General features: G+C 44.1%; 1 protein-coding gene across 1 annotated transcript; it reads right to left on the bottom strand.

Moving 5' to 3' along the window:
- Positions 1-36: 36 nt before the first annotated feature.
- mafk (v-maf avian musculoaponeurotic fibrosarcoma oncogene homolog K) lies at positions 37-11,692 on the bottom strand. Its single transcript, XM_062407316.1, has 3 exons — positions 11,532-11,692; positions 5,238-5,316; positions 37-5,153 (listed from the first exon to the last, which is right to left on the bottom strand). Exons 2-3 carry the CDS (start codon positions 5,280-5,282, stop codon positions 4,713-4,715), a joined length of 486 nt encoding a protein of 161 aa, XP_062263300.1. The 5' UTR covers positions 5,283-5,316; positions 11,532-11,692; the 3' UTR covers positions 37-4,712.
- Positions 11,693-12,086: the final 394 nt, after the last annotated feature.

Genomic DNA, 12,086 nt, shown 5'->3' with positions numbered 1-12,086 from the left:
TCGGACATGTTGGATTGAGCAGTCGTGCACTTTGAGGTGAGGAAAGAAGCTTTATTTGAAGGTACAAAAACAGACACAGCAGATCTATTTAGAGGAATAAGTTACCATACTTAAAACAGAGCAGAAAAACAAATACAGATTTTATTTGTACATGAGGGTAGTTCATTGAGAAAACATGTAAATAAATGAATGTAAAATAACAAATAATTTAGGTTTTGTTTTTTGTTTCAATTACACAAATTCATGAAATAAATATAAAAAATATAGGAGCAGAATAATGACAAGTTGTGAAGGGTACATACTCGCAGACATGCTGCCTTGTTACCATCCTTAACGTCACTCAATGAGCCTCAGTGTGTTGCCATGAGACCAAAACAAAAATAATCTTTTAGGTACAAACTTGACATAGAAACTGCTGCTGTTGAATTAACATTCAATGAATTGCATCCATTACATCACCCACAACCATGTAATCCATACACAAATCCCATTCCTACTACCATGGAGCTCTCTTTTTTCTGACTGAATTTATAGGCACATATAAATCTCTTGAATCTACAGTAATAAATCTTGACCTTCTACACGGCTGAAAGTCAAACACTGTAGCTTGTAGGGCTGGCAAAGCTTGTGTGTGAAAGCTTATTCACTCAAAGACACACGTTTTCAGGACGACATTTTAAACTCATCTTGAACACCTACGTATGGTCAAGATGAGCCACCTCGTTTTTGTACATACAATTGCATTGTCATGGTTCATATATATATATATATATATATATATATATATATATATAAAAGAAAGTAAAATAATTGATACCTTGATAAACAGTTCGATTACAGCTACAAGCTTCACTTGCTTCTACCGCTCAGACCACTTTCAGTAAACATCCCTGGTAGGTGATGCTTTGTGCCTCTTTTCACCCATAAAATATTCATATCTGCATAATGCTCCCTAAATTGATTTGAAAAAAAAAGAAAAAGTTGCAGCTTTTATTGTTTTATCATATAACGTGAAATTATTGTGTCAGGCAAGTGTTTGCTGGTGGGAAAATAACACAAGAGCAACTTGTGTTTCAGAGCATGAGCGGAGCTGGGTAACTGGATGGAGGTTTAAATCTGAATTCACCTGCCGAGAGGTTTGTCTTTTAACATGCCACAGTAAATATATATATATATCTATAAAAACGTATATATACACTGTGTTACCAAAAAAATCATTCACATGATCCAAATACAGTAATGACTGAACATTACGCCTCGTTCAACAGCACTCGGTTTTTCAAGAGGTCATTGTATTTTTCTCGGAAATTGCTTTGAGCAGTATTTTCTTGCAATGTGCGGAAAAATGACTTTTGTAAACATGCAACATGTGTCTTTAAATTCCTCAATGACCTTCAACTTTAGCAGCTTCGGAATATTAATTTCAGGTAAAGTTAAAGTAGAGTATATATTTCTTTTGCGGTTACAAAAGCGTCACAGTCATCGTCTTTTAAAACTGTCGACAACATCAAATGTCGTGTTTACGATACAGAGTCCACACCGGTTTACATGTCGGTTAACTCTCCGTTTTAGGAACACAAATAATAATGTGCTTTTCTTTTGAACTATTACCTCCACTGAGGAGGTTACGTTTGTTTGTCTGTGTTACCTAGCAGGATTACGCAAAAACAACTGGACGCCCCCCCAACAAACTTGATGGAAGGATCCAGTATGGGTCGGGAAAGCCCATATTCAACGTGTGGCTCCAGATCAGGGGGTGGATTTAGGAATTTGTTTTCACTTTCTTTAAACATTATTCGTTAATTTATCAGAATAATTCATGGATCTTGATGATAAAAAAGATCTGTCATGTTTAGGGTCGCCGATATTTACGTGTGGCGCAGATTAACATAAAACTCTGAATCTAGTGGATTTGAATGTGGTTCCATAAGGGGACTGGTGGAGGTTTGCGCTCTAGTGCCCTTCAAATTGAAATTGATTTCTATATCTGAGATAATTGATATCGGTGCTAAAGAGCACATGTTGGGCATAAATTTCCATCCAAATGATCCAGACTTAATGTTAAATATGTGAATTCCTTTGCATAGATAGTTTGACTTGTAACCTCTTGCTTCATTAAATGTTAAGCTGTATTGCCTGTTGTTTCACTGCCATATTATGAAGGATTTATGATGTTAAATATGACGCTCTTCACCGACGGGGTGAACCAGCAGTCAAAATATAGTTTCTGTTTTTAAACAGTTCATTCTTGGACCGTTTAGCGATAATGAACTGCAGCTCATTTGTAACCATAGTCGACGTCTGTCCGATTTGTGGATGAGACGAATATTAATTGTGCTGAGAAGAACTATTCCAGGGCTATAAATACTCACAAAGAAGGCTTAAGTTATGAGAATAGTTTTCTCATTGTAAATGTGAATACAACTTTTCTTTCAGGAAAAAAAAGGTCAGCATCAACATACTTGGACTTTAAAGAACGATTACATAATCACACCACTCCCAGGATAGTAAAAGACATAAATATAGAAAAATATGTAATATATATATATTTATATATATTTATAATATACTGTATATGCATATAAAACTAAGTATCAGAAAGGGAGCATAAGTTGCATCAACATAGAAACCAAGGGAAAATACAAAAAAAAAGAGTAGGAACACAGCAATGCCCCCGCTTCAAAATCACAGCAGGTTGTACAGCAGCAAAGTTCCCCGTACTGTTCTTTGCAGCTATGGAACAGGGGAAGAACAGTCGTGTCCTCTTAGCCCAGAGAAAATCCTGACATGATCAATCTCTATTCACTTCACTCCAAATCTGGAATGGATCCTCGGTAAGAACGGCTTGATTTCAAGTGATGATCCATATTTTAAATATTTCAAAACGTTCAACAGGAGGACGGTGTTAATAACCACGTCTTTTCTTGTTTGTTTTTTTGTTTTCTTTCTAGTTGCCGTGACACCACTGTTACTAGAGATGGGCGTCAGGAGTTCTCTTGCAGAAGAGTGTGTCAAAAGCAAAGTGAAGAGCTACCGTTTCAGAGTGACCAACACCGGCAGCAGCGCTCCTCGTGACCCGGCGGTAGGAATGATTTGTATTTGGACGGAGTGACGACTGTAAATCTGTAAATATACCGGAAGTGACCCTGATTGCATTTCACTCGTCATAACCGCTCTCATTACACGTTATCCAATATGGATTACCTACCAAAGAGTGGCATTTAAAGGAAAGAGGCACCCCCCCCCCCCCCCACACACACACACACACACCCAGTAAGTGCTGTTGCATACAGAGTAAACCACCCTCAGCTACGTAAGGCTTGACCTTGCAATAAGTGGTCAAACCACATTAAATCGTTGTGCACTTTCAGCCTCAGTAACTTTCAGAAAAGCAAGAAGAGCTTCTATCTGTCATCGTCTCATTCCCCCCCGGGATCAGTTTCTTATGTGAATTGTTTATACTGCATCTTAACAGTTTCCTTATAAGTGCTACATAACGACTGACGCCGGACGAGTGTGAGAACCAAGCGCATCCGAAGGAATCTGGTCCAAAATGATGTGTAATCACCTTTTCTACATATTTAGTCTTCCCGAGTCCCCGTGTTCAGATAAATAGTTTTTAAAAAAATCTGTTGGAATCAAGTGTAATTCAACTCGTTTCAAATAATCAAAAGCAGAAATTGTGATTCATTTCTCGAGTGAAATGGGGGGGGGGAACTGAAAAGATGCAAACAGAATCTGAAAGCTCCGTCCGATCAGGCTCCAACTTTTTCAACATCACAAGCCCCACTGACAGATTCAACTATTTCTCACCGGCAGGAGTCGCGTTTGGCCAACGAGCTATTAAGACAGCAAATTAAAATGAATCGGAGTTGCTGCTACCGGCGACGTGTTTTTATTTTTTACAAGCAAATTAAAAAATGTTACTCATAAACTCTAAAGACTGTTCCTGGAGGGTGCTGACTATTATCTAAGATCAGCTCCCAGACTCTCAAAGTATTTGGCATGACTCACCACCGAGCAACCTTTTGCATGATAAAAAAAACAACTGGAGCCCATTGGCCAAACGTCATCAGCTGCATAGTTCAAACTCTCTTCAAACAGCCTGTGACAGGTCGTGTGGAGGATCTCACTCCAACAAAACCCTCCACCCCCCAGAGGAGACGAGGGAACATATCGGGATGGAGATCACTGGTAATGTGGCCGTGGAGAAGTGTTAAACTACACAAGGGATCGATCGTGGATCCTCTTTAAGGCAGCAGCTTCGGCGGCTGAGGCACTTTTGCGTTAAGAAAATGTAACTTAGAAAAAGGCTTTGCTGTCACATATGAACGCGACTTGAATCTCTTGTGTTCTACGCTCAATGGCCATAGGTGTATGAGGTGTCCTAGGCCGATGCTGGCAAATTAAGGCAGGTCAAACAAATCTCTGTCATCAGTCGGGGACGAGGGGGGGTCACAGAGGCACCATAACCCTGCCGGTGCTGGGGGGGTGGGGGGGGGGGTTGCACAGTGCACAGACAACTTAGAATGTGTAAATCAGACAGAAGGAGGAAAACGAAGATCGGTGAATTCAGAACTTGGAGCTTGCCACCCCCATCCCATCCCTCAGTCTAACTACTGAGCGTCCTCTCAGTGCAGGATGAGCGGGTGCAGGCGGGGTCGGAGCCGGGCAGGACCAGGCAGGACGAGGAGAGCCCAGTCCTGTCGCCACTAGGACAGGGTCGAGAACGGGGTCGGGCTGGAGCTGTTGTGCCTGTTGGCCGACTTGACCATGGTGATGACGCTGGTGTTGGCCACCTTGCCCGGCGAGAGGGGCCCGCGGGTCACAGTCCGGGCGAAACACTGCAGGGCCTCGTACTTGGCTCGCAGGTCGTCCAGCTCCATCCGCATGCTGGCGTTCTCCCGGGCCAGCTTGTCCACCTCCTGCTGCAGGTCTATCTTCTGCCGCTCCAGCTCCTCCTTCTGGGAGACCCGCTTGATGCGGCAGCTGGCAGCGTAGCCCCGGTTCTTCAGGGTCCGCCGCCGCTGCTTGAGCCGCACGACGTCCTCCTTGGTCAGCCCACGCAGGTGCTGGTTGAGCTCCCGCACGGACATGACCACCAGCTCGTCGTCGCTGAGCGCTGGGTCATTCTCGCCCGCCTCCTTCTTGACCTGCAGTGACACGAGCAGTGGGTGAGGAACGGCAGCACGTCTCGGATGCGAGTCAAGTCCAAAGAAACACTTCCCCGCACTTACCTTTAAAGCTTTGCTCGTCTTGAAATGAGTCGTCATTCCCTGCATGCAAACAACGGGCCCGGCTCTCACAGAAGACTCACTGACAAGAGAGAGGAAGAGGAAATCAAATCAAGTTCAGACACATTAAGACTTTTCAAAAACAAAAAAATGGGTTTGTTTCACATTGAATAAACCAAAGTTTACAGTATGAATAAGCCTTATTTTGAACAGCTACAACATTAGTATTCATAATACACAATCAAATTGATTCTTTAGGATTGGAATCAGTGTTAAAAACAGTCTTTATAGGAAAGCTTTTAAATAACTAATCTTTGATGTTTTTTTATTTTATTTTTTTATATTTTCTATTATCTTATGGTTTCTGTTTTTTTCTTGTCTTGTCCTGTGTATTTTGTATATTACTTTGTAACCTTATTTGATATGCACTATAGAAAAGTCACTTTTTATATTATTGAAACTCCACTCTATACTTGATTATTAATCTGTGACAATAATAATACTTCTTATACAATGTATCTGTGATATATCACTCACAGGGCCAGCTGCATAACGAATACTTTTCCTTGTTTTCCAGCACTTTCACTTTAATAAGATTATGTGGACAGGACTTTCACTATAGGTGTACTTCTAAATAGCAGTATTGGTATTTCTTACTCAAGTGATTATCTCTGTATGCAGATGCTGAGCATGACATTGGAAACAGACAAGCGTCTCTATGGCGACTGCCCCTTTAACTTGAACCACTTTTAGAGGCATCACAACAACATTCCTGGGTTATGGCACGTGTCAATATTTCTGCTTGCATGGCGGTAGTGCCGCAGCTGCCAGTAGAGGGCAGCTTGACACCATTAAAGACTTGATTTATTTACTTGTAAGAGGAGGAGAGCTTCCACAATGTAGTTCTCGGGACCAGGCAGGATTAGAAACCTGCAGCCTCTCTTCAGACAGCTCGGCATTCAAGCCCTCTGCCAAAGCATTTTTTGTTTCTAGTTTCTTTTTTATTTTTTTTTCCATTTTGCCAGGGCAGTTTTTAGAAAAGCCTCTCTGTGCTCATTACAGCGGAGCCACATGCTTTCCCGACTGCCGCCATGGCCCAAAAAAAGCGAGAGCGCTGAGCTGTGATCCTGTGAGAGGCACACATCCCCCCCAAGGCTCCATTTCAGGGCCCGCAGACCAGCCTGACTACCAGTGCACTGTTCCATGCTCCACTGCTGCCATGGAAACACACCCTGCGAATGGGCGTGGGAGTGCGAGTCACATGGTCAGCAAAAAAGGATAAACAAGTCTCATTCATAACCGCAACACGGCCTATACATAGTACAAATAAGAGGCAGCGACTTGTGCTGATAAGTGAAAGGCACCCTGTGTCCAGAATCCCCTGCAGCGTGTTTGTGATCTTTATCCCTTGAATTCCCCGTCTCTGTCTGACGTCTCTGCGGGGACACAGTCCGTCCACAGCCTCCCTCCGTCATTAAAACAAACCATCACATCAGCATAACATTTACGGTTATGCTGAACTTCACGGGGCCCGGCAGATATGCGAGTGGAAAATTCCTGGAGATAGAGTGTCACGCAGGAATAGTTTCCTCTATAGTCACTGGGGTATTTTCTGCCTGGGAGACAATGTAGTCTATCGATTGCCGGGGCCCGAGTTGTATCCTCTTACACGCAGGGCTTTCCTGAGCTGCTCCATGCCCTTATTTAACTCTGCTGGATATATTTAGACCCCGGTGCTGACACAAATTTCTGCCAACTAAACAATTTAAGTGAGCATTGCGATAAGTGATATGTCAGTGAGAGGGCAAGTTTTCTCTGCAGGCCTGGTCGCTGCAGCTTTCATGGAGCGAAACCCTCTGGGTGCGGCTGCTCCTTTTGGGATATTCATCATGACTTCAGACTAAATGGCTGCAAATGTCGCGTTACAGGACTTTGCAGATGCCGAGGATGAAAAACAACCTTTGTTCCTGGGATCCAGGCGTTAGTCACTGTCCTTATAATAGCTTAAATTGCATGTGTCTTGTCTGCTTTGGTGTGAACCTTAAAGAATCCGAATTTGGAAAATAGTCAGATGAGAAACAAACACACACACCAATAGAAAAAAAAAGCTACAGCCAGAGCCAAATGATCTGCTGTTGGACACTTGGAGAAGATCTGTTGCTCTCTCTGATGTCCTTGGTTTGTTTTTTTTGCAAAACACGCAGCAAGAAGAGTTGCTTCACTGCAACTACAGAAGCTTCAAACGAAGATGAAGAGCGAAAAATAAAACATGCCTCGACAGCAAGTTGGCCCAAACAGCCTTGTTTAAGTGGTATTGCGTCAGAGGGGGGTCCCTGGGTATATTCCTTAGTGGGGGATCATGGATAAGCAGTGTGGGGGGGGCCTCCCTTTCTCTTTCTCAATACAAGAGGCCTCCAGCTCGGAGCGAGAGGCCAGGTTGTTTCCCTGAGATTCTTTGTGCTTATGTTTTTTTGCAACTCACACAGGGACAAGGTTTTCCTGATCAATATGCCAAAAAGTTTCCTCGGAGGAAACGAAGCAAATTGTGTTACGCACGCAGCCAAATCCCACTCTTTGCGATTTTGCCACAGAGACCATCGAGGCAAACATGTTTCACAACAAGTCACGGCTTCTCACTGTGGTAAAAAAAAACAGGACTCCTATTATTCCCCTTTCCCAAAGTCTGAGAAAAACACCTCAAGGAAAAGCTACAGATGTCTGGGAAATAAAGAGCACAACCACATTCCTGAGTGAACACACATGTGCAAACCCTCACATGCACGGAGAGGGAACATGCAGGCCAAATGTGTCCTGCGATGCACCCGGGCGATGGGGGTGGGGCTCAGCCGATCCCACTTGTAAAACAACGGCTGCAAAATTCACAAAATGTCTGGAATTTCCGAAGAGAGTCTTTCACATGGCGCGAACACGGCAGAGGCCGCCTGCACATGTGTGGAACTCATACGTCTGCCATCTGTCTTCGGCGGAAGGAATAGTAAACAAAGCACTCATTTAACTTTTTTCTACTTTTTCCTCAAACAGCACGCAGGGATGCTTCATTCCTCAAGTTGCTGCTTTGATAACTGAGACCAAAAACACACTATTTACTCAGCATTGTTATCACTAGGCCAAGCTTATTGACCAACTGTCTACACACGCACATACTTGCTTGACCTGCTGAGTGTTTTATTTGATGTGCAGGGCTGAATGCTTTTTGGGGGTGTGCACAGTTTCTTTTGAGACTTGTTTTTTTGACCTTTCCCCGACTTCGTCTCAACAAAAGAAAAAAGGCTCGAAACCAACATAAACCAAAACAGCTGTTGAAGAACTCATTTGGGACAGTTTGTGTGGATACTAACTAAACCTAGATTGGACCTTCTCATCCTGTTCACTGATGGCTAGTGTTTATATTCCTAAAGTCAGGCATCTGGTCAAGTTCAAGGCTGCACTTCAGCTCCGGCAGGTAACTGAGGGGCCCCCGGCCTGCTCCTAAAATAAACAGCACACCAGAAAGACTCATGCGCTCATGCTCGGGGCTGATAAATGCCGAGTTGGCTCGTCTGGCCTCCTTGTTTTTCTTCTCCTTCTTCCCTGTTTGGGTACAGGAGCACGTTGAGCCGAAAGCAGACTTGTTGCACGCCCTTGACAGTCAGACACATTCCACAGAGAAAGGCTCCAGAAAGCTTCTCTTGCATTTTTCTCTGTCTCAGGGAGGAGGAGAGGTTCCTCCGCTCGGCTCTTTCTCCAGCGCAGCACATTCGGTGGAATATTATGCGAGGGAAATGGAACGCATAGCTGAGCAGTGAGTCACGCTGTTTACTGGTAAAAGCGGCGACCAGCGGCAGGGAATCACACCCTCTCGATCTGACGTTTCCTGGAAACTCCCGTTGTTTCATGGGAAGGAAGGAAAAGTACAGAGGACCTTGGAAATGGTTGGCGTGGCCGCAGGAACCTTCGAGGCGGAAAAAAGGGAGAAGAAGTCTCTGAAATGTCCGAGCAAAGATACGAGGGACGCTGGGATCCAAAGAAATGTCTGGAATGCAACAAAGACCTGGGAGCATATACTATATATAAGTTGGGAAGAATGTGGGAAGCACCGGGGAAATATTAATGTGTTCTGTCTCTGATATGCTTGCATTGCATCACCTCTCGCTTGACATGGCAAAACAAACCGAAGCTCTTCAGCTGAAAACACTTTCAACAACCCAGCAGTCTCTAAATTCCTGAGGTTCCCCATCAACAGCGACATATGAATATTGTGAAAATGTGGAGTTTGAGTCCTTATGGAATCAGGAGGCGGCCAGGGGGGGGGGGGGGATCAACAACCGAATCAACCAACGAGGGATTCCCAATAACACAATCTCCCAGAAGAAACCACTTGGCGCGTCTGGGCCACAGAGAGGTTGAACTGTGACAGAGAAGCAGGTCACTGTGGGTGGCCGAGAGAGCGGCCCGCACACACAGTGAAACTGTCGGGGAGTCACTGTGGAGGGGCGGCCCTCGGTTATTCACCAGCGTGACACTCACTTTCATCCGGATATAAAATTAGCAGCCTCTTAAATCACAATCAAAACCCTGCATAGTTTTTTCTTCCAGTGAAAGAAAAAAGAGCCAAAACAAACCACAACGGACGTGTTCATTGTGAGTCACTGCGTCCCTAACCACAGCTATTCCACTTGCACAATACACCACCACATAAGCATTGTCACTTTTTCTTAATCACCATTGACCGGTACAATGAGAAATACAGAGTAGAACTGGATTAAACTTCTTCCTGTGTGTCAGGGGGGCTCTACTGGTGTGCCTTATCACTGTCCCTCTCTCACACACACAAATACACACACACAGTCACACACAAACACACACACACACACACACACACACACACACACACTGTGGTGTCAAAATGAGTCAGACAGTCCAACTTCCCTGATCCAAAAGAAGACATCATGAATTTGGAGATGTAACCACATGGTAACCTCATGACAGAGCACTGCACCCGCTCCCTACGCCCACCGGGACCCACAGGGAGTCAGAGAGAAGTTATTCAAAGACAAATACTTTCCATCGATTAATCAGAAGGGTGTTCTTTTTTCTTTTTCTTTTTTAAAGGTCAGAAAATCCATGTCATCCCATTCAGGACAAAGGGCAAACTTCAAAGACAGCCAGGCAGTCATTATTCTAAGGTCAAATTGTTGTTATTATGAGGTGATTATAACAAATAACTCCCACGGACACTGTTTCCTTCTCATCACCCGGGCCTGAAAGATGTATGTCCAGCCCAAACAGGAAGATAAGATAAAGCCCTTTCCCTTCTCTGGGGGTGATTTACTGTTTGTGGAAACATGCCCTCCTCCTGCTGTTGCTTGTTTCCCCTGTGAAAGGCCACTCAGCCCCGGTGGTCTGACTCCACGTCGTGCCCTTTGTCCCACATGTCTAAAATGCACACCACGTGTTGTTTCCAATGTCAAAATTATGTGCTGCACTTTTTTCTTTCTTTTTTTGTGCATCATTATAGCTGCCAGTGATAAACCCCTCCGCCTCGGAATGAGAAGTGAACGACAGTGCTGAGTTGGGGATGTGGAAGTTATTTATAAGATCTTTTTTTTTCCCATGCAAGTCAGACATAAGAGTTGATTTCACTTCCAGTTTCCCCAATACGCTCGTTTGGGAAATATAAAGTAGGTTAGAATTGAGCAAACCTCATTAAACACGTTTAATCTCTTAGTAACGACCAGTTTATTAATAAATAAGCTATAATGACGTTTTGCCACAAATACATTGAACAAAATTAAGTGAAATGTCATGTGGACGTCGATTTAAAGGAAACAGTGCGTAATTGAAATACAACCTGTTTCGTTAAATGTGCGCAGTCTTCAAGTTTAGTCATTTTGAAGGAATGCCCTATTATCCTTCACTCGCTGTCATATTAACCCACTTAAAAGTATTATTAAAAATCACCGAAAGCATTGAAACGATTGAAAATCTGTCAGCATATGAATTTTACTTTCTACAAAGTTACTTTTGACCGCTTTTTGCCACTTTTGCCTGCGCGCTCCTCCATGCGCTCTCGTCCACTTTTTGTCGTTGTGTTATGTTACTCCAACACAACACGTGTCCGCGCGAAAACCATCCACAAAACTCAACACCAACCTTCATAATAAACTCGGACCCAGTACGGTACATTTGGTGGACACGTCGCGATAAAGCGCCGCGACGTGTCCCCGTGAGAAACTATTTACAGAGGAATGTCAAAACATCTTACACCAATATTAAAAAAAAAAAAAATAAGCTCACCTCTGTGGACGCGGATGTATCTGTAGACTGGAATGCGTACAAACCCCCCAAAAAATGAAAAGTGGCGGCTTTTCCTTTCAGACGAGACGCAGAAACTGGACACGGTCCGTGCGTAAAAACGCGTCCAGCGGCGGCGGACTGACCGGCGGCGAATCCTCGTACAAAATCCAAACTACAAAACAACAACAATGTACCAACATTCCACGCTCTGCTTCCGCAAGCACTCACGTCACCGATTCCTCGTGACCGCCCCTTCCATTCATGAAAATAACTTTCTGCTGACGTCAGTCTGGGAAAGAGGAGAGAGGGGGCATGGTGGTGGAGAGGAGGAGGTTGGAGGATGGGGGGGGTGAGGCCATAAATAGAAGACAGATAGTGCTGGGGACTTGCTTTTGCTTACTTTACGAAACAAATCTGCAACAAAGTCACTTCACGACGCCAACGTCACGTCCAGAAAGTCAAGAAAACCTTCAGGTTCCCATCATCGTGAAACCGGCTGCTCTCCCTGTCTCCTCAGCCCATCACTCTCTTCTCTCCCACCACAGGTCTACACAA

Source organism: Platichthys flesus, chromosome 16, assembly GCF_949316205.1.
Source record: "Platichthys flesus chromosome 16, fPlaFle2.1, whole genome shotgun sequence".
Lineage (NCBI taxonomy): Eukaryota > Metazoa > Chordata > Actinopteri > Pleuronectiformes > Pleuronectidae > Platichthys > Platichthys flesus.
The sequence above is the reverse complement of the archived record's forward strand: the minus strand, read 5'-3'. Positions and strand labels throughout refer to the sequence as shown.

Bases quoted from the DNA above. Each gene is read 5' to 3' on its own strand.
- mafk (XM_062407316.1), bottom strand. From the start codon at position 5,282: ATGCAGGGAATGACGACTCATTTCAAGACGAGCAAAGCTTTAAAG. The intron at 5,154-5,237 runs GTAAGTGCGGGG...GTGTCACTGCAG, and splicing joins AGACGAGCAAAGCTTTAAAG to GTCAAGAAGGAGGCGGGCGA.